Genomic DNA, 19,195 nt, shown 5'->3' with positions numbered 1-19,195 from the left:
CTTAAAAACCCTTAAATTCACCTTATATATTATTTCTACTAATTTTAGACATGCTTGACTAAAGTCACATCAAGTCCCCACATCCATAATTTCATACCTAGCATATTTCATATAATATGGATTCATTTTCTACTGAACCATTTGTCTTGAGCGTTTTACCTGTTATGAAATATGTCACTTGTCTGTTAATCTCTTCAGAGTCAGCATCGGTGGTGCTTAAGATGGCGATCACGCCACCTGGAGGGTCGTCCTCACTCACAGTCCCTTTGTAAATCTCAGCTGTGAACCGTGGTGGGCTGTCGTTGACATCAGTGACGGTCACATCCACAATGGCTGTGGAGGACAGCTGAACCTTTTCACCATGATCCGACGCCACCACTTTAATCTGGTAATTGGCTCTCTCTTCATGGTCAAGCTCCTTCAGAGTTGTAATCCAGCCTGTTTCCATGTTGATGGCAAAAGATTCCATGATGTCTGCACCTTGGGATGGATCTAGACTGTACATGACTTGGCCATTGGTTCCGGAGTCTAGGTCAGATGCCCTGACCTGGATGACTCTACTTCCTGCTGGCAGGTTTTCAACAATAAAGGCCTCATATGGACTGGACTCCAAAACTGGGCTGTTATCATTTGCGTCTTTGACCTGGATACTAACATCTATAGACGCCACCACCTCATGGTCATCAACAGTGCACCTGGCCAGGATGGAGAACTGATACCACTTAGTGGTCTCATGGTCAAGACTCTTCTCCAGTTTCAGTCTCCCGCTCTGCTTGTCAATGACAAAGAACTCATCTCTATTACTCTCGGGAGTACTGCCTTTGACTAGGGTGTAAAGAACAGCCCTGCTAGGTTCTACCCGGATGAGGTCAATTTCTGTCCCGATAGGCATGTCTTCTGAAATGGCATAGGTATAAAAGGGCTCTGAAAACCTTGGAAGCTGAATTTCCGGCGGAAGTATCCTCACATAGACAGGAACAACAGATTCTTTGGGGGGAGACCCGTTATCCACAGCTCTAACGAAGAAAGTGAAGAATTCATTCTCTAAACCGATTAAACTTTCCTTTGTAGTGATCAGGCCGGTCAGTCTGTTGATTTCCAAATTCTCCTTCACACTTTCAGAATCTGCCTCGATGGCGTAGGTGACGTCAGCATTGGAGCCTTCATCAGCATCACTGGCGAAGACTTTAATGACTGATGTTCCTTTGGCAGCGCTGGATCCAATGTTCACCTCATACTTGGTTGAGCGAAACTGTGGCGCATTATCATTGTCATCCGTAAGAATGACATTTACGGTGCAGAAAGCAACCTTCCCTCCGGCATCCTTAGCCATTAAGCGGACTGAGATGACTTTTTCTGCTGGGGTCTCTCGATCAAGTTTTTCCAAAGTGAATATCTGCCCTCTGTCATTCACATAAAACCTGTCTTTGGCAAAGTCATTTACAATATGGTAAGTGAGGTGGCCGTAAATTCCAGAATCCCTATCAGTTGCCTTCACTTGGACCACCAGAGTATGTAACGGAGCGTTTTCAGCTAATTCCACTTCATATTCATGCTGAAGGAAAACAGGACTGTGCAAATTGCCTCCCATCACAGTCACGTGAACCTGGGCGGAACTTCGAAAAACCCCATCAGACACAGAAACATTGAGACTATAAAACGGCTTCAAGGTGTGTCGGCGCAGGTTTGAGAGAGTTATAATCCCCGTTTCGCTGTCGATGACAAAGCTTTTATGGTCATTGCCAGACAGAATGGAATATTCTAACTTGTCTAGGTCTGAACCGTCAGCATCACAGGCTTTGACACACATCACAAAATGTCCATGCGCAGCGTGCTCACTAATTTTGGCTTCATAAATCTGTTGTTCAAACAGAGGTGGATTATCATTGAGGTCGGTGACATCCACGGTGACGATCACATCACTGCTCAGTGGGGGCATCCCTCCATCGACAGCCCTTACAAAAATCTTGTGCTGCTGGAACTGTTCGTAATCCAAAGCTCTCACCAGTGAGATGAGCCCAGTGTTACTATCGATGTGAAAGTGATCATGACTTCTGCTGTGATTTCCAAACATCTGGTAGGAAATTCCTCTATTTGGTTCTGAATCAGAATCCGTCGCTCTAACTTGAAGGACAGATGTTCCGATGACAGATGCTTCGGACAGGGTTGTGGCATACGATGGCTGCACAAAGACTGGAGGGTTATCATTGATGTCCTCCACTATGACATCCACAAACACTTCGGCGTGAGCGCCAGTCAGGGAGTCGGTGGCCCGTATGCTCAGCTTGTAGGCTGGGTGGGACTCAAAATCCAGCGGTGCTATGACGTTTATCACCCCAGTGTTGAAGTTAATAGTAAACTGACTAAAAGGGTCTCCGTCGGTGATGCTGTAGAACACTTTCAACCCTTCTGGGCTGTTGGCTTGGACATGGACCACGGGGCTGTGCATCTGGATGTTCTCTGGAATCTCTGCACTGTAGAAGGCCTTCTCAAACACAGGCATGGCTTTGTTCATGACAGTGATGGGAACCAGAACTTCGGCAGAGAAAGCCGGGCTTCCTCCGTCCTTGGCGACCACCGTGACAAGATACTCTTTATTTAAGGTGTCATGCTCAAATTGCTTTTTCAGAGAAATGTCCCCAGAGGGTCCGATCTGAAAGTGGTCATGGTGCTCCTTCAGGTAGTAGTGTACCTCACCGTTCCTGCCGCTGTCTCGGTCGATGGCAGTGACGTGGCGAATGACGTGGCCCACCTCAGCATCCACCTTCACCACAGCATAGTAGGGGAGGTTGACAAACACCGGCGCATTATCATTTTGGTCTTCTATGGTGACTTTCACCACGACATGGGCCACGGCTGACGGCTCATGTTCCTTCGTCACCTCAACCACCACATCAAACGCCTCCCGCTGCTCACGGTCAAATGGTATCCCAGTGGTTGACAGCACCCCTGAAGTGTGGCTGATTTTAAATCTGCGGTCCGGGTTGAGAATGTGATAAAACAAAGGCTCGTTGATCGGGTTGCCTATCGCAGTGATGACAGCTAATGTCCTGGTCTCCGTGATGTTCTCTTTCACGACTGCAGAGTAGAAATCTTGGGTAAACTTGAGCGGGCTCTCTCTGCTTTCCTTCACGTTGATTTTCACAGAGGTCATGCTTGCAAATCTGCCGTCGGAGGCTCGGATGGTTAGCTCGTAGCGGCTTCGCAGCTGAGTTGTGTTTTGTATCGTTATTGTGCCCGTCTTGTAGTCCATTGAGAACTTCTCCCCAATGTTGCCTTCGGTGATGGAGTATATTAACTGTGAGAATGCCCTGGAATCGGCATCGGTGGCATTCACGGTGATGACTTTCACTCCTTTGTACGTTGGCAGTAAGAGGGATGCTTCGTACAGTGATTTAGAGAAGACAGGAGGGCAGTCATTGATGTCAATGACGTGAATAGTCACATTGGCTGCATACTCAGCAAACAGACGTGGAGCCCCCATGTCATGCACTTGCACCGTAAAGTGGAAAACACGTGTTTCCTCGTAGTCCAGACTCAGGACTGTGTGAATAGCACCAGTGGTGGAGTCAATGGCAAAATAGTTGTGTGCAGACGGCTCCACTATTTGATAAACCAGCAGAGCATTGGACTCCCTGTCCGCATCCGTCGCACGAATCACTAGCGGAACGTTCCTGTCTGTTAGAACCACACTGCTGACGGCCGCCGATTCGCTAACGAACCCTGAATACTCTGCCCGTGTAAAAACGGGTGGGTTGTCGTTCTCATCCTGCATGTGCACTACAACAGTCGTGTTGGCGGACAGACCGGCCATGTTGGTCCCTTGTACTGTCAATGTATAAATGGGCAGCGTTTCAAAATCCAAGGCTTTCTGAGTGATGATGCTTCCGGAGTGTGGATTGATGTCAAAGGCATCGCCTACGTTTCCATCTTTGATTTCATACATCACTGATGACTGACTGTGAGCAGAGACCATCCCAACGAAAGTCCCAACGCTGACGGCTTCGCTGATTTCAACGGAGTATTCTTTGGAGGTGAACTTTGGAGAGGCGTTATCGGCCACGGTGACAGAGATATGCACAGAAGTCATTTCACTCATCGGTGGGTCGCCTTGATCTGTAGCTTTCACTATTAAATCATAGTCTACTTGGTTACTTCGATCTAATTCTCTGGCAGTTTTTATAGAGCCCAAGATGGGGTCAATTGTAAAAGAATTTCCAATGTTTCCTGGAAGGGCAAGAAAAAAGAAAAAAAAGGAAATCTATTAGAGAAAAACCCAAAGATGACAGAAATAACAGAGAAACAGAAAGAGAGATATTTTAAACGTACATCCTGAATTAAATAGAAAAGCGGGAGATATCAACAATTGAATGAAACCTTCAACTTATTTCATTTTTACTCATTTAAACTGTTCAGAATTTTGGCTGTCAAATATGAAAAGCAAGAAATAGGGGGAAAAAAAAATCAAAACCTGTTCTGTACCTAAACTCAAAATTCTCTCTCTGCTGAACTGAAAAAATGTGTTGTAGAAACACATGGCTCTCCTCTCACAAAGCAATTCAGTTAAGGATTTTTTTTCAACAGTACCCTGAAATTCTGCAGGACGCATCAATTTTTCAGCACTTACCACTTACAAGGGAAAACTGCAATTCACTAAGAAAATTTACACTGCGCTTGAAGAAAGCTTTGTACTGTAAGTACTCAGGGAACCGAGGAACAATTTTCTGTAGCCCACCCTACGTCATCACGGGTTTTAAAGATTTCAACAACACTCCCCTCTTAACCTTTTCCAAGTTGACTTATCTTCAGTGACTCTCGAGGAGGGGGGAGAGACATCTGGCAGTTTGGCTGTCACAACCTGAAGGGAGGAAGTGCCAAGAGACAAAAACAGCTCACGCGGCACACAAAAGCCTCCGCAACACGGAGTTATTTGCTTCAAAACATCAACAGTGCTTCTGCAGCTGAGAAGCAAACTGCTAGGACAGATGGGTTTACTGGCGTTTCTTTGGACCTTTCCAGGCTCTCCTACGCAGAGACTTGGTATTCCCTCAACTCCCCAACACCCCATAGCACGCTGGGAGTTCTAGAGAGTCCGGTACTTCTCTAGATGCTCTGGATGAGGCCAAGGCAGTGTGTGCGTCTGTCTTCGGATTAGATCCCTCCATGAATCCTTACGATCCCTCTTCCGTTTCATAAATAAGCATCTAGAAATCAGCCCCAGCCCTGAATTCATTCTTCCCAAATGCACACTTTATGGCAAAACCAAGTTCACTTGCCATTTAAGTGTGTCCTCACACCAGCCTTCCTCCGGGTTTGCCACCGGCAGACTCCTGAGACTAGAACTACTTAGTGTGATCTGTAAACCAGAGGATTAACTAATGAGCACTTCTCTCTCCCCATGAAGAGTAAGCACTTCCTGCACAGTGTTCATTTCCTTCATTAAATACATTTTCCAAAAATCCATGACATTTTTTTCTGAGGCCAGACGTAGCCTGGTTTTCATTAAGTTGGCCTGCTCTGTGTCCAAGCCCCAGGCAGTGCCTGGGTTTGAAACAGGGAAGAAGCACGGGCTTCTCCAGACCCTGAAGGTCTGGGCTGAACCTTGGCCCAGGCTTCTGCCAGGCTGCTCAGACACCGATTTCCGGCCTGTCTGTATTTAGGAGCATCCACGATCGCAGACTGTCACTGTGTCTTCGGCAAACATCGAAACTCAAGATCCTTTTCTTGTTCTACCTGCCTGTTACTCTCACCTTCCAAACTTACGGTGACTGCCTAGCCCAACAGGTACACCTGCTCACATTGTTGACAACTGACTTTATCCCCCTCAACCCATCCCTGAGTCTTTCTTATGCCTGCTTTGGAAAACAGCCCATCTGGCAACATTTATATCCCTTCATCTGCATGTATTTGTCCTATTTTTCCATTGTGAAATCTTATTTGCCAATAAAGTTTCATACATCCAAGGCCTCAAATGAAGAAATGAACCAAGGTTTTCAGTGCTGCAGATATGGACAGTGTTACGATGCATGACTGTGTTCCCAGCCAGCATCCTCTCTGCTCTTCTCTCGCCCCAGGACCCCTATATTCACCATGTTCTCTCCCAAAGGAGCCTTCCCTGGCTACTCTCAGAATTTCTCCATTCACTGATTTACCTGTTCACTTGGAATTACCCCAATGTCTCTGCCTGAAGGCCTTCCTTGTCCGGGTGTGGCTACTTTTATTCTTGATTACAGCTTTCCATTTTAAGTGTTTTCTTTCTTCCTATTTATTTATTTTTGGTTTGCCTTTTGTTTTTGTGTAGCTCAGGCTCATCCAGAACACACTATGTATCTCAGGCTGGCCTCCTACTCATAATCCTCCTGCCTCAGCCACCCAAGGGCTGCAGTTAAAGGCATATGCCACCACACCCAGCTCCTGAATTTTCTTTATAGTATGCAGAACATTCTTGCTATTTATCAGCTGTGTAAAATTCAAAACAATTTTTCAACAGCTGGGAGATCCTAGCATTGGATTCAGGGGACCCCCAGCTTGTCACTGATATAAAAAAGATCCACTAGGAGCCCGGCCAGGGATTCAGTATTTGGATCTCACAGGGGTATACATCAAGACACAAAGTTTCTGATGTACAGAAGGCAGGGCAGGCTGCGGACTGCTGTGTGACAGGTGCGTTTCCCTAGCCCTGAAATACATCTCTGCTCCCTGTGAATGGAAATAAGGGGGTGAGCAGAAGTTTGCACTAGGGTGGGCTTGACTCATTTGCATTAGCTGGAATAGTACAACTGTAAAAAATTATTCTCGGCTTTTCCACGGGAAAATTATCTGCACTAACAAGCCACTGTTGCCCTGAAGCCATGGCTATTTCCTACATAGCACAAGAGAGAGACACGCGCTACAGCCTGCGTTCGGTAAGGACTTGCTGACAGTGTGGGAACCTCTACCAAGTGTCAATGGCAATGACGATGTAAGTCTGAGGAACAAAACCAATTCTAGTCAATGATACATTCGCCAAGTCTTCGCTCTCTCCAGCGGTGACAACAGCAGTGAGGTAATGCTCTAGTCTACTTTTTAGACAAGTCAACACCATCCAGCCCGGAGAATGGTGCTTCTGTGTCTCTGGTGTGTAATTCAGCGGCAACTGGAAATACCTTTTTATTAAATCCCTTTCCCTGAGGACTTCAAATCAGACTAAACCTTTTGCTCAATAAATTTCTCCTAATTAAACATGCAGTATTACGAGTAAAATTGAAAACCAGTTTTTTTGAATTTTATTAAATGCAACTGGATACAAGTTAAGAACAGCTGATTATGAATGACGTATTAAATGAAAGGTAGGATGAACATTTTACAGTTCACTCTATTCCAGTAGGTGTGACGTATATACACAGACACAGGCACACACAAATGCTACTGCATTTGGTAGTGGCTTCCTATGGAAGTATTTTGTAGCATGATACTGCATTACGAAAGCTGTGTCTTAAACTCCAATTCCACATGGGAACCGTCCAGTGGTGCTCGCTCAGTCTATTCTTTGGGGAGAGACAGAGTTCCATTCTTAGAATACCAAATTACTAATCCCATCAGTCATTACAAACACTCAAAGAATGTACATGCCTTCACTCAGGCACCAACAATCATATTTTAACCACCCAGTTGTTGAAAATTATGTGAAAGCTAAGGGGAAAGTTGAACGTTTTCTCCTACATAAACCCAGTCAGTTTGTCTATGACAAAGTCACTTCATTGAAATGCTTGGACATGCAGGAATGGAATGTACTGTTTTTCTAACTGCTAAATTTCTCAAGCAGCGGGGAGAAAAAGTTCTTTATCTCTTTCCAAGGCACTAACTACACTACAATGCATTTTAACACTCTAATCATAGGCCATATATAAAATCTTACTTGTGAATAATGAAGTCAACCCAGTTCTTTTAAAGGAAACAAATGAAGTTTTCAAACGTGTAAGGAAATAAAAATAGTTTAATCAGCACATAAAGCACACCAGTAAGTATTTATGTCAAAATTACTCCTTATATACTCAGATTTGGAGTCTGTGATCTACAGATAATCTACAAGCTCTATGGATTCAGTGCCTAGGAGAGACCACGTGTGAGTAGACAGAGCTCTGCACTTAAAGGAAAAAGTAGATTAAAATCCTCTAAAATCATTACAAAGAATGAACTTGGCTCTATTTCTTATACTAACAACTGTGAGGCCCAGGAAACCAAAGTGTCTTAGTCACAGCTGTCACTTACTGGCTACAGAGCAGGGTTAGGAAAGGCCCAGGACAAAGGAATTCCTAACTATGAGCGTGTGCCCCATGGTAGATCCTCTCTCAACTCATCCAGGTGAGGCCAACGGAAAGCCTGACCTACCGAGCACAGCATGAAGACTTCTTGCACAGTACCTGCACATGAACGGGGCTGCCTTAGTCCCCAGCATAAGCGAACAGCCGCAGAAAAAGGACAAAAACCGTCATGTAGTTGTAATGGCTCTGATGATCCTCAACTGTGGCTCTTTCCTGATTTTATTCTGGAACTCCCAGGCCTAGGCTCAGTTTACCTTCCTGGCTCCGGCGGGCTACCTCTGTGTTACCTCTAGGCAACGCCAGGGGCCCCTTCCAAACACTTCTCTTTCTAGAACCAACCACTCTGTAGCCTGTTTCAACAACTCGATTCTTTGCATGATACTCAACTGCTAATGGCACATGGAGATGGAATGGGAGGCTAGCCTGTTAGGTGAAGGAAGCAGGGTGCTCCCTTTTCTCTGAGAATTGGCCCGAGACGGGCGAGTCATCACACCGTCGTGGCATTTCTTACTCTGAGCCAGAGAAAATACTCTCATTAAAATGTTGAATTACTAAGCCAGCATTTTCCTGACTAGGTTCAGAGCCTAAAATGACTGCCTGAAATAATTCCAGAAATACTGAATTAGGAAAATAAAGTTCCCCCCACCTCCGCATGATTTATCAGTCTTAATTTATGTTAATACTGGTAATCTCCAGAATTCTTGACACTCAAGCTTTTTAGAACTTTATCTTTGTTCCTTGGCGGTTTTTTTTTTTTTTTTAAATAGTTAAAATTTTAATACATTTTTGCAGCAGTACATAGAAATGCCTCAACACCTACAAGTAATTTTAGAAAGTGCAGGATGCACTTTTCACACAGAAAGACAAGAGACGCCATTGCTTCAAAAGTACCTGATTCGATCGAGTACAGCACTTGGGCATTTTTCCCTTTGTCTTTGTCCAGAGCTGTAACCTGCAACACAACTGAGCCGACCGCTGCTGATTCATAAACCCGGCCTTCGTAGGAGGAACTGGTGAACCACGGAGCATGGTCATTCATGTCACTGACGTTAACCACGATCCTGGCGAAGTTGCGTTTCACGGGGACATCCTGATCCCGTACCTGAAAGAATCAACACACTGTAGTTACTCCACTGTGGTTCTTCTTTCCTGTGGATTAGAAATAAGAAGGTATCACTCCTCCTTTCCATCACAGGCAACCTTCCGGTCAAGAGGCGCGATGTCAGGGTAAGCAGGGGCCGTACCATGACTGTGAGCACGTGCTGGTGAATGGCTTCGTGATCGAGCTTTTCAGACGTGTAGAGAGCGCCTGTTGCGGGATCCAGGCGGAACTTCTTCAGACTCACTGGGTCTATGCTGCTCTGCAGGGTGTAGATCAGTTTGTTTTTCTCATCCTTATCCACGGCGCTGATCTGCAAAATCTCCGTGTCTGGCTCTGTGTCTTCAGGCACAGCAACTTCGTATTTTGATGTAGAAAACTGTGGGCGGTGGTCATTTGTGTCTATGACTTTGATGAGGACCTGGGGCGAGGGACAGAAGAATAAAGATACGTTCATAATTAGGCTGTTTTAATACTTAAATAAATGATACATGTATATTGAAAAATGCTACAGAACCAAATTAAATATTAGCATGAGAAAGAAAAGCAACAAAAGTCCAGAATCAAAGAAACCCTCTACAGCTTATCTTTGGTATATTATTTACTTAATATTTAACAATAACTATAGAGACAGGATTCTGGTCACAGCTGAAACTTTTTTATGAAACGCAGGCTAATTTCTCTGCAGACCTCTGCAAGACAACTTTAGAGATGATTCAGAAAAGGTATCAGAATTTTGGTGTACCCATTTCCTACCTTAGATTTAGGCCAGTGAGGAGGTGGTAACGGTACCTAAATTTCTCATTCTAATCTCTGAGACTCCAAGTTCCTCGTAAGATTTTAACAGAAAAGGAACAACTAGAAACCACTGAAGCTGTAGTTTAGTGATTGGCTACCTCCTAGCACGCATGAGCTGAGGGTTAGAACCCCACTACTGCCAAACTATGTTCTTAAACTCTATTTCTGTGACTTCAAAATCTATACAGGTAGCGAATGTTTCTTTCCTAAAGGCAATTAAGTAGGTTGAAAAGAAAAACTCTTGTCAAATATAGCGACATAAAATGAAAGCTTCAGAGCAAAAAGGAAGATGCTGAAAAACTTAGTCCTAATTAGAAACAAAAAATATTTACCTTGACAGATGAGTAATTTTTGGAATGAAGCGATTTATAGATGGATAAGGCATAGTAAAAAGTCAGTACCAATCATAAAATATGGTTTACATTTTATGAACAAGAAAACTGAGCTTCACTGGCTTCTACAGAACACAGGGATTTATTAATTTAAGAGGAATAGGGGCCAAAGCTCTAGCAATGCCAGGTAACTGTAGACCACACTACTGCACCCACACGAAGACAGAATTTGCATGAAACTGTACCAGTATTGCCAAAGAACATCACAGCATCAACAGACACACTTTCACCCTCAATTCTATGTGAATACTAAATTCATTCACCAAACCACAAAAAAAGGTGTGATGTGAAAGGTACGTAATCATTTGAAACTACTGACAGCTCACTTCTAAAGATGAAAGAGGACCCAGGTGGCACAGCTGTAAAGGGGTGTCCTTCTATAAATCAAATCATGGTCTATTTACAAGTTTGAAACTTACACTGACCTTGGAGTGGGAACTAGGAAGAGAAGAAGTTTGATGCTGTTCTGGGTTCCGTTAACCACTATCAAACAAAAAGCTGACGAGAATGAGCAACCCATTTTGACAAGGTAATTCATGAGACACGTTCTCACTGAGCACTGGCCCAGCTCTCACCCACAAGGTCTGAGGTGAAAAGCAAGTAAGCAATAGTGACTGTCATCATATTTTCAACCTCCAAGGGCAATGCCATAGTCCTACAAAGCCTAAAATCTGCTAGCATGTCATAAGGGAAGTTGTTTATAAAGTCCAGAGGTTGGCTGGGGCTTTCCAAAGCAAGAGATACTGGGAAGAAGATGGTGAGCGAGTAAGGTCAAAGTTGAGAATGCATACCTGTCTTTAGAGACTAGAAAGACTTGGACCTGAAAGACAAAGGACCAGGAAGACTACAGAAGTGAATCTACACCAGCCTAAACTCCCAGGCTAAGGATGGAGAGTTAGCTATCCTATACACGTCACACCGTTTCAGCAGAGGAAATGCATATTAACCTCCTTTTCTCAGGCAAGGGGACCATTTCTGTGGCAAGCAGCCCCAGATGAGTTTCAGGGACCAGAGACAGGAGAGCAAGTGAAGTTTCAGGGGTGTGGGAGGGTCAGGAGCCTCCACAGTGATGCTGTGGGACATCTATGCCATGTGAGCATGTCCCGAGGACAGGTGGTAAGAGCATGAAGAGCGAGTCCTCTGCGCCATCTCCCGTGACCCTCAGAACTGGGAAGGTGGCCAGCACTACCCACTATCTCCACTTTCCAGGTGAGGGAACGGAAGCAGAGGGAGTCTGAGGTCCATCCCTGCCCAGGAGCGCGAGGGGGAAACAATCCTCCAACCAGGCTGCCTGCGCATGATGCACCAGTCATGTTCCAGAGAAACTGCAAGAAAACTTGAATGAAGCCGCTTCCATGCAACACCACCCCATCCTGTCTTTCAAAATAATAATAATAATAATAATAATAATAATAATAATAATAATAATAAAGGTGGCTAGATTTTTAAGTTCACTGCAGACACACACAGGAGAGAAGGAAAAACGATTCAACCTGATGCTGGGAGCATCCTAAGTGGAAGGATGAAGCTTTATGTGCAGAACAGTGTCATCCACACTGTCTCCTCCTTCCCGCTCTGCTCTTCAGAGTGCACCATGTCTGACCGGTCCCTCCCACATCCGGCACCTGAGCTACTGACCTGAATGCACAAAGCTGCCACATGGGTTCTTGATTTTCACCAACAAACCTGCTTCTGCCCAGTGTTCCAGGCCTTATCAGTGTGGCTCAGGTGGCCTGTTGTGCCTCTTCACGGGATCCATTCCACTCCATCCCAGATCTCTATCTCCCTGTGCACAGTTCCCGACAGAAACCTAAACCTAATTACTGCCTGTTCCCTTTGTCCCATCATCGCAGGTCAGCCTGGGCTCTGTCACCACTGTCTTGTATTGCGACAACCTCTCCATGCCACTGGTCCCTCAGGACACTGTCGGGACTCTCTGGACAGGCTTCACAGTACGTTACAGAGCTACAAACACTGCCCTGAATTTTAAAAGGAAGGGAAACTAATTCATCTCCTGCATTTCAGAGGAATTTTAGTAATGTACATTAAATTTTCATACTGAGCACCCAACCACACTACAAATGCAGTTCGGGGGAGGGGGGTGCATTACTAATTATTTCCTAATGAGGTAAACATGCCATGTGGAAACACGGTCGTAGTCATGAGAATGGCCGCTGCAGAGGGCCATTTCCACAGCCTACCAAGTTCCTCTTGCTACACTTCCGGTTATTCCTATGAACTAGACCGTGCACAGCAACACTGTTTAAATCTTTCTCCAAGAATGACTATTAAAAGTTTACTGTCATTTTTGATGTTTTCATTCTCACTTTCATTCTCTACGGTTTAACATCAGGGGCTTCTTTTCACAGAGAGAAAAATCAATGTATGCTGCTCGTTACCACAAGGAGATGAGCAAAGACCGAACAGAAACTGCGATATGGCACTATACCTTCCACAGGGCAACTCAAAATGACCCCCCGAAAGCATAAACTACAGCATACAACACCAATCTTAGGCACGTTAAAAATCACAAGTATTTGGAGAGGGGAATAAAATGTTTTTACAGCTACCCTTAAATTATCTAGTCATTTGTTAACTGAAAATACATCTCAGACTCTCATGTTCAATCATTAATGTAACTAAATGCCAGAGGGGATGTCTTGTCTCATTTCAGATTTCAGAGAACATAATATAAACACAGAATTCAGAAGCAGCCCAGTCCCTAAGCCTCAGCTTCCTTAGGGATATTTAAGTAACACACAAGTCTTTTAGCTTGTCATCCTAATCTAAGATCCAAGAGAATAGGATTTGGGCCCAGCTGCCCCACTCTGGTTTTAAAGAAACATGTGGCCTAACACAATTGTTCAACAAGTACTTGTGAATGAGTGAGAGAGAGAGAGGGAGGGAGGGACGGACGGAGGGAGGGAGGGCAGGCAGGCTGCCTCCTAAAACCCACAATTACCAGTCATCCAGGAACTTTACTTTGACAGCCACTATGAAGAATCAGAGAATTCATTTAAAAAGGAGAATTCAATTCACTTACAGGGTTTTAACATTAACGTATGACAACCAGAAATCTAACCAGCTATTGATGAGGAGATAGCAACAAAAAAAGTGTAAAAGAAATTGTGGGTACAACCTCACTCATGATTCATTTTGACGCAAGCCTGGGTTGAATTCAAATGAAAAGAAACGGGAAGAAAGAAAAAGTGGGGGGGGGGGTGACCCTGTCAGCAGTTTAAGATATTAAGAGCTTCAAGAAAATGATGTATATAACTCATCCCATGGTAAAACTACCAACACAGCCTAAAAATAGGTGTAACACTAAGAAGACTTTGATGGATAAATGTGTGGTTAGAACTTACGTCTCCTATTGAAATTTTTATGAGACTGTTAAACAGAAGGCAAAACCCCACTCAGGATTGACATTTTCTGTCCCTACACAAGAACTCTTGATGTGTACATGTGTAAACTACATCAACATCCAACTGGCCACTCTGTGCATCCCGATGGGAGGGCATTTCCTCAGTCCCTCTCACGAACGCATCGCCCGCGTTCACTTACCTGAGTGAGGATAGTGGTGGTTCCATCGGTCGCCTCCACCGTGAGGTTATAGCTGGACTTCTGTTCTGCATCCAGGGGTTTGGCGACAATGACGGTGCCGGTGCCCTTGTCCACGTCGAAGTGACTGTCATAGTTGCCACCTAGATGAAATGGGGACACACAGAAGTGCTAGAGCAAATCACACCATAAAGATCTGCCATGTGCTTTATGGCTTTCCGATACTTAATGGCCATGAAAACAGACTTTTAACACAATGATCAAAGTGACTCCAAGGAGCTAGGATTTCCAAACGCAGGGAAAGAATGGCTGGCTCTTTAGCGTGCTTTCAGGGAAACACTGGACCTTAACGTTCAGGAGGTCAAGAACTGAGAAGAAGGAACTCCACAAGCAAAGAGCCCTGCTAACACTCACTACCTGTCAAATACTTCTGATTTTTCAGGCAGTCTAAAAATTTGGGCATGATTATGAAAACCTCACTGAAAACAGTTTTCATTACTGAAAAACAGGACTGTACTATTTTGAACATACTATACTAGCAATAACTATTAAAAACAAATGTGAACTCTGAAACAGTTACATTTAACTTGAGTCAGACCATTTCCTTAAAACTACATTTTCAGAAGCAAGTTTCTGTCCTATTAGTATTATCCAGATACCCCCCCAATTACAGTCTAAATAAAACTCTCTTCATAGCCGGGCGTTGGTGGCGCACGCCTTTAATCCCAGCACTCGGGAGGCAGAGCCAGGTGGATCTCTGTGAGTTCGAGGCCAGCCTGGGCTACCAAGTGAGTCCCAGGAAAGGCGCAAAGCTACACAGAGAAACCCTGTCTCGAAAAACCAAAAAAAAAAAAAGAAAAAAAAAAAACTCTCTTCAAAAGCATGGGAACTTGAGACACTCATACCAATATGGAAAAAAAAAATGGAATGAAAATAAGGATTAATGACATACGTAAATTATGGGCTAAATCTACCCCCAAGACAAAACACATACACACACAGAGACACACACTAACACTAGTCATCTGTCTCAAACCTGAAATTATTGATGCAGGGACAATTATTGATGCAGGAAATCAACATGTTTGTGACTGGGATGGGTGATCATGCACACACTACGAAAAGAATTAAGATTGGGGGTGGGGGGGGGCGCGACTCCAGAAACAAAATCCATGCTTTGATTTCTGATCTCATAATCACGCGGCAAATTATGTGATCTCAGCAGATACCTTCTGCTGTACAGTTCAGGTCACAAGTCATCTGAAAGACGTAAAAGACTTCTCTAGCAAGTGTATCTCCTGGCCACAGCCAAAGGAAGCAAGCAAGCGTGGAAAGCAAGCACAGAAGAAGAAGAGTCAATCAAACCGGTTCCCAACAGTGAGGAATTAAGAGCAAGTCTGATACGGTACAACAGAAGCTGGTTAATCTGGAAACGTGAGAGAAGTTGAGAGAAAAGAAAACGCCATGGATGATGGTTAGCGTGACGGCATTCATCACTTCCACCCTCAAGGACAACCCTCATGGCTTCGGAGCTAACATTTCACACACTGGGAGACAACAGGGCTAAGGGGCGGGAGGGGAGGAGAGGAAGACGTGGTTAACTTCCAGCTGGAGATGGTGGCTATAAAGGAACAGACTTCCGATGCACTAAGTGTCCTTGTAATTAAAATACCATGGAGAGCCCATGGTGGTGGTGCACGCCTTTAATCCCAGCACTCAGGAGACAGAGGCAGGCTGATCTCTGAGTTTGAGGCCAGCCTGGTCTACAGAGGGAGTTTTAGGACAGCCAGGGCTACACAGAGAAACCCTCTCTCAAAAAAAGCCAAAAAGAAAAAAAAAAAAATACATTGTGGTACAAAGAATTTTTAAAAGGCCTAAGGCTAGGCATTGTAGCCCACATCTATGATCCCAGCTACTCAGGATGTTGACGTAGAAAAGGGTGACAAATCTGAAGCCACCCTGAGCCACTTAATAAAATCCTGTCTCAAAAATTAAAAAAAAAAAAAAACACAAGGGTAAGTGTGCAGTGCAGTAGTCGCAGAGAGCTTGCTTGGCTTAGCATGGTCAGGGCCTGAGTTTATCTAAGAGGCGGTGGGAAGTGAAGGGGGTCAGGTGAGGTGTACAGTCTAATATATTCTTTTTAAAAAGTAAATTGAAAATTCTAAGTGTGAGTTCATCAAATAGCAAAAATGCTGACTTAAGCATGCATATTTTATAGGAGGGTGAAGCTTCCTGGAAAATGAGGTAAATAATACTAAGAAGCTATTGCAGACTCTATAAATTTCATATAATCACAAATAATAACATGGCATGTGTATTTTATATATATATTATGTATATGGACTGGTCCAAACATTTAGGTTCTTGAAACTCCCTGTGCATGTACAAAAAAAATTTTTTATAAAAATGTGAATTGACAGTGGTGGCGCACGCCTACAATCCCAGCACTCAGGAGGCAAAGCCAGGTAGATCTCTGTGAGTTCGAGGCCAGCCTGGTCTACAGAGCGAGATCCAGGACAGGTACCAAAACCAAAACTACAGGGAGAACCCCTGTCTTCAAAACAACAGAAAAAAAAGTGAATTGACTTAACGGTTTTGGAATATGTTTGTTCCTTTTAAATTTTTATGTGTGTGGTGGATGTTTTTCCATTGCATGTTAGTCTCTGCCCCACATGCATGCAGTGACTGTAGAGGCCAGAAGAGGGCATCCGATCCCCTGGAACCGGAGTTCTAAAGGGTTGTCATGTGCATGCAAGAAATCAACTCGGGTCCCCTGGAAGAGCAGCTGGTGCTCTCCTCTACTGGACCATCTCTCTATACCCAGGAGTACTTATTTTAAGTAATTTTAATATACGTGGTAAGATTTTTTTTTTTTGCTCCTGTCAAACCATTACAGAAAATTCTTCACCTCTGGAAAACCATATCAGGTTCTCAGTGCAACCCACATGAGGAGGACCAAAGCCATGAGCAATGCTCACCAATGATGTCAAACCACAGAGGCATGCCGGGAGGCTCAACTGATATGACCCCAATCATGTGAGCCACGGGGTCACTCTCCATCACAGTGAATGTGAAAACCGACTCCTCAAACGAAATCGGGTCCAAGGATGGCTTGGGTTTGGCGATCCACTCAATATGGAGCCTGGTGGTTGATGACTTCTGAGGGCGACCGTTGTCGACTGCCTTAATCTATAAAACACGGACAGCAGAGATGAAAACGGCAATCGCAAGTTACATCCCCTAACGGAAGCCTAGATGGGTCGCATCGTCTAATTGAGTCAGCTTCAAATATTCCAAACTTGTATCTGGATACAGCGGACGCTTAATGCTAGGTGACAAGAGTAAGTGCTACGTGGCCAGACTCACTGGAGTGAGAGATGACAGAGAAAATAGACCCACACTTCCCAAACATTTTCGAGCTCTGTCTGTTAGGTCCCAACACCGAAGCCACTTTCTCCACAGAGAGAAAGAAGAACTACGTGACTATTTTCCCGGAAAGGCGAGCGAGAAATCCAACTCACTGAAAGAATATCGTATTCTCCAGCTGTAGAGAACTTTTTGGAGGAAACCACTCCGGTCTTGGGTTCGATGGCAAACCTGCCATGCTCATTCCCTTCCTCGATGCTGTAGGAGAGCTCGGCGTTGGGCCCTTCGTCCTTATCCGCAGCTATGACGCGGTACAGAGGTTCCCGCCTGGCATTTCTTTCTCCGTCTGCCTTTTCTCGCTCCGGGAGCCTAATTTTGTAAAACTTCTGCAGGAACTGGGGCTTGTTGTCATTTTCATCGAGGATTTTCACGATCACTCTTGCGATGGTGGATCTGGGGGGCGTACCATTGTCTGTCACAGTAACCTGGGTTTCGAAAGTAAGAGGTATCTTTAAGGAACGTAAAAAGCGAAGCCCTTCCTAACTAAGGGAAGGTAGAAAGGTCTACAACTCACACAACACAAAGGTCCATTCTGCCTCCTCTCGTTCTGACTCTGCCCAGGTAATTACGCAGGTTAACCAAACTCTCTTGGCTTTAGAGACGGAGAGGTGGGACCTGGACAGTGGTGAGAAAACAGTGGTCCCTTCTCACACACTTCTAACCAGTTTCTCTCTTCCTTATAGTCAAGGTAGAATCGACTTTACCAAAATGTTAAACTACCGAAGACAGTATTCTTGGGTTCATGAAAGACATGCTGAATAGTTTTTAAGTCCTCTTAAGAAAATTCTCTTTGCATATTCAAACACAAATTCTCCACATACTACATTAAAAGAGTGCCATTTTTAAGCTTGTCTGTGAAGTATGCTAAAGCATCATTCTAAAGAAGTATATGCTACTTTTTACAAATTTAAATATTACAGGTTTGCATACTAACCATGACTTTGATGTGTGTATTTTTTTTAAATCGTTTTAAATGCTTATGAGGATGAGCAAACACTCAAGCCCTTTGCATTACATAAGGTTTTCAGGAAAAGCAAAGTCAAGTCACTTGCTTCTAGGTTATCCATGTGCTTGGGCTTGCAAGAGTGCCTATGCCTGAGTCAACATCGCCCTTGGAAGTTCACATTTATAGCAGTACATGTTAAATAAATAATGGCCATGGTCACGACTTCTTTCAGTCAAACTCCAACACCGTCTAAATTAACTAAAAATATTTTTAAAATCTGAGAGAAATTTTTCATGCAACTATGCATGAAATTTGGTACTTGTAAATCCTACGTATAGAGGCGTGAATGTTAAGGGACTTAGCAAGATAGTTTTAGAAAATAACAGTTAGCTGGGCGGTGGTGGCTCACGCCTTTAATCCCAGCACTCGGGAGGCAGAGCCAGGTGGATCTCTGTGAGTTCGAGGCCAGCCTGGACTACCAAGTGAGTTCCAGGAAAGGCGCAAAGCTACACAGAGAAACCCTGTCTCGAAAAACAAACAAACAAACAAAAAAAAAAAAAAAAAAGAAAATAACAGTTGCTTTCAGTCACTTAAGTATAAGATTTATCTTCCTAAGCTTTTCAGGATAAAACGAAATAAAATTACTGTTTTAACTTCAACCTCTCTGAAC

The 19,195-nt window shown here is 44.1% G+C and overlaps 1 protein-coding gene across 1 annotated transcript in view; it reads right to left on the bottom strand.

The window, feature by feature from the left end:
* The window catches only part of Fat1 (FAT atypical cadherin 1), a 122,051-nt gene that overhangs the window by 25,501 nt on the left and 77,355 nt on the right, over positions 1-19,195 (bottom strand). Inside the window, exons 5-10 of the mRNA XM_059245074.1 lie at positions 17,675-18,004; positions 17,132-17,342; positions 14,157-14,296; positions 9,548-9,823; positions 9,195-9,405; positions 160-4,227 (exon numbers count right to left, since the gene is read on the bottom strand). Coding sequence (XP_059101057.1) covers positions 160-4,227; positions 9,195-9,405; positions 9,548-9,823; positions 14,157-14,296; positions 17,132-17,342; positions 17,675-18,004 — 5,236 coding nt within the window. The remainder of the gene's footprint in view (positions 1-159; positions 4,228-9,194; positions 9,406-9,547; positions 9,824-14,156; positions 14,297-17,131; positions 17,343-17,674; positions 18,005-19,195) is intronic.

The sequence above is a fragment of the Peromyscus eremicus genome, chromosome 17 (genome assembly GCF_949786415.1).
Source record: "Peromyscus eremicus chromosome 17, PerEre_H2_v1, whole genome shotgun sequence".
Classification (NCBI taxonomy): Eukaryota; Metazoa; Chordata; class Mammalia; order Rodentia; family Cricetidae; genus Peromyscus; species Peromyscus eremicus.
The sequence above is the reverse complement of the archived record's forward strand: the minus strand, read 5'-3'. Positions and strand labels throughout refer to the sequence as shown.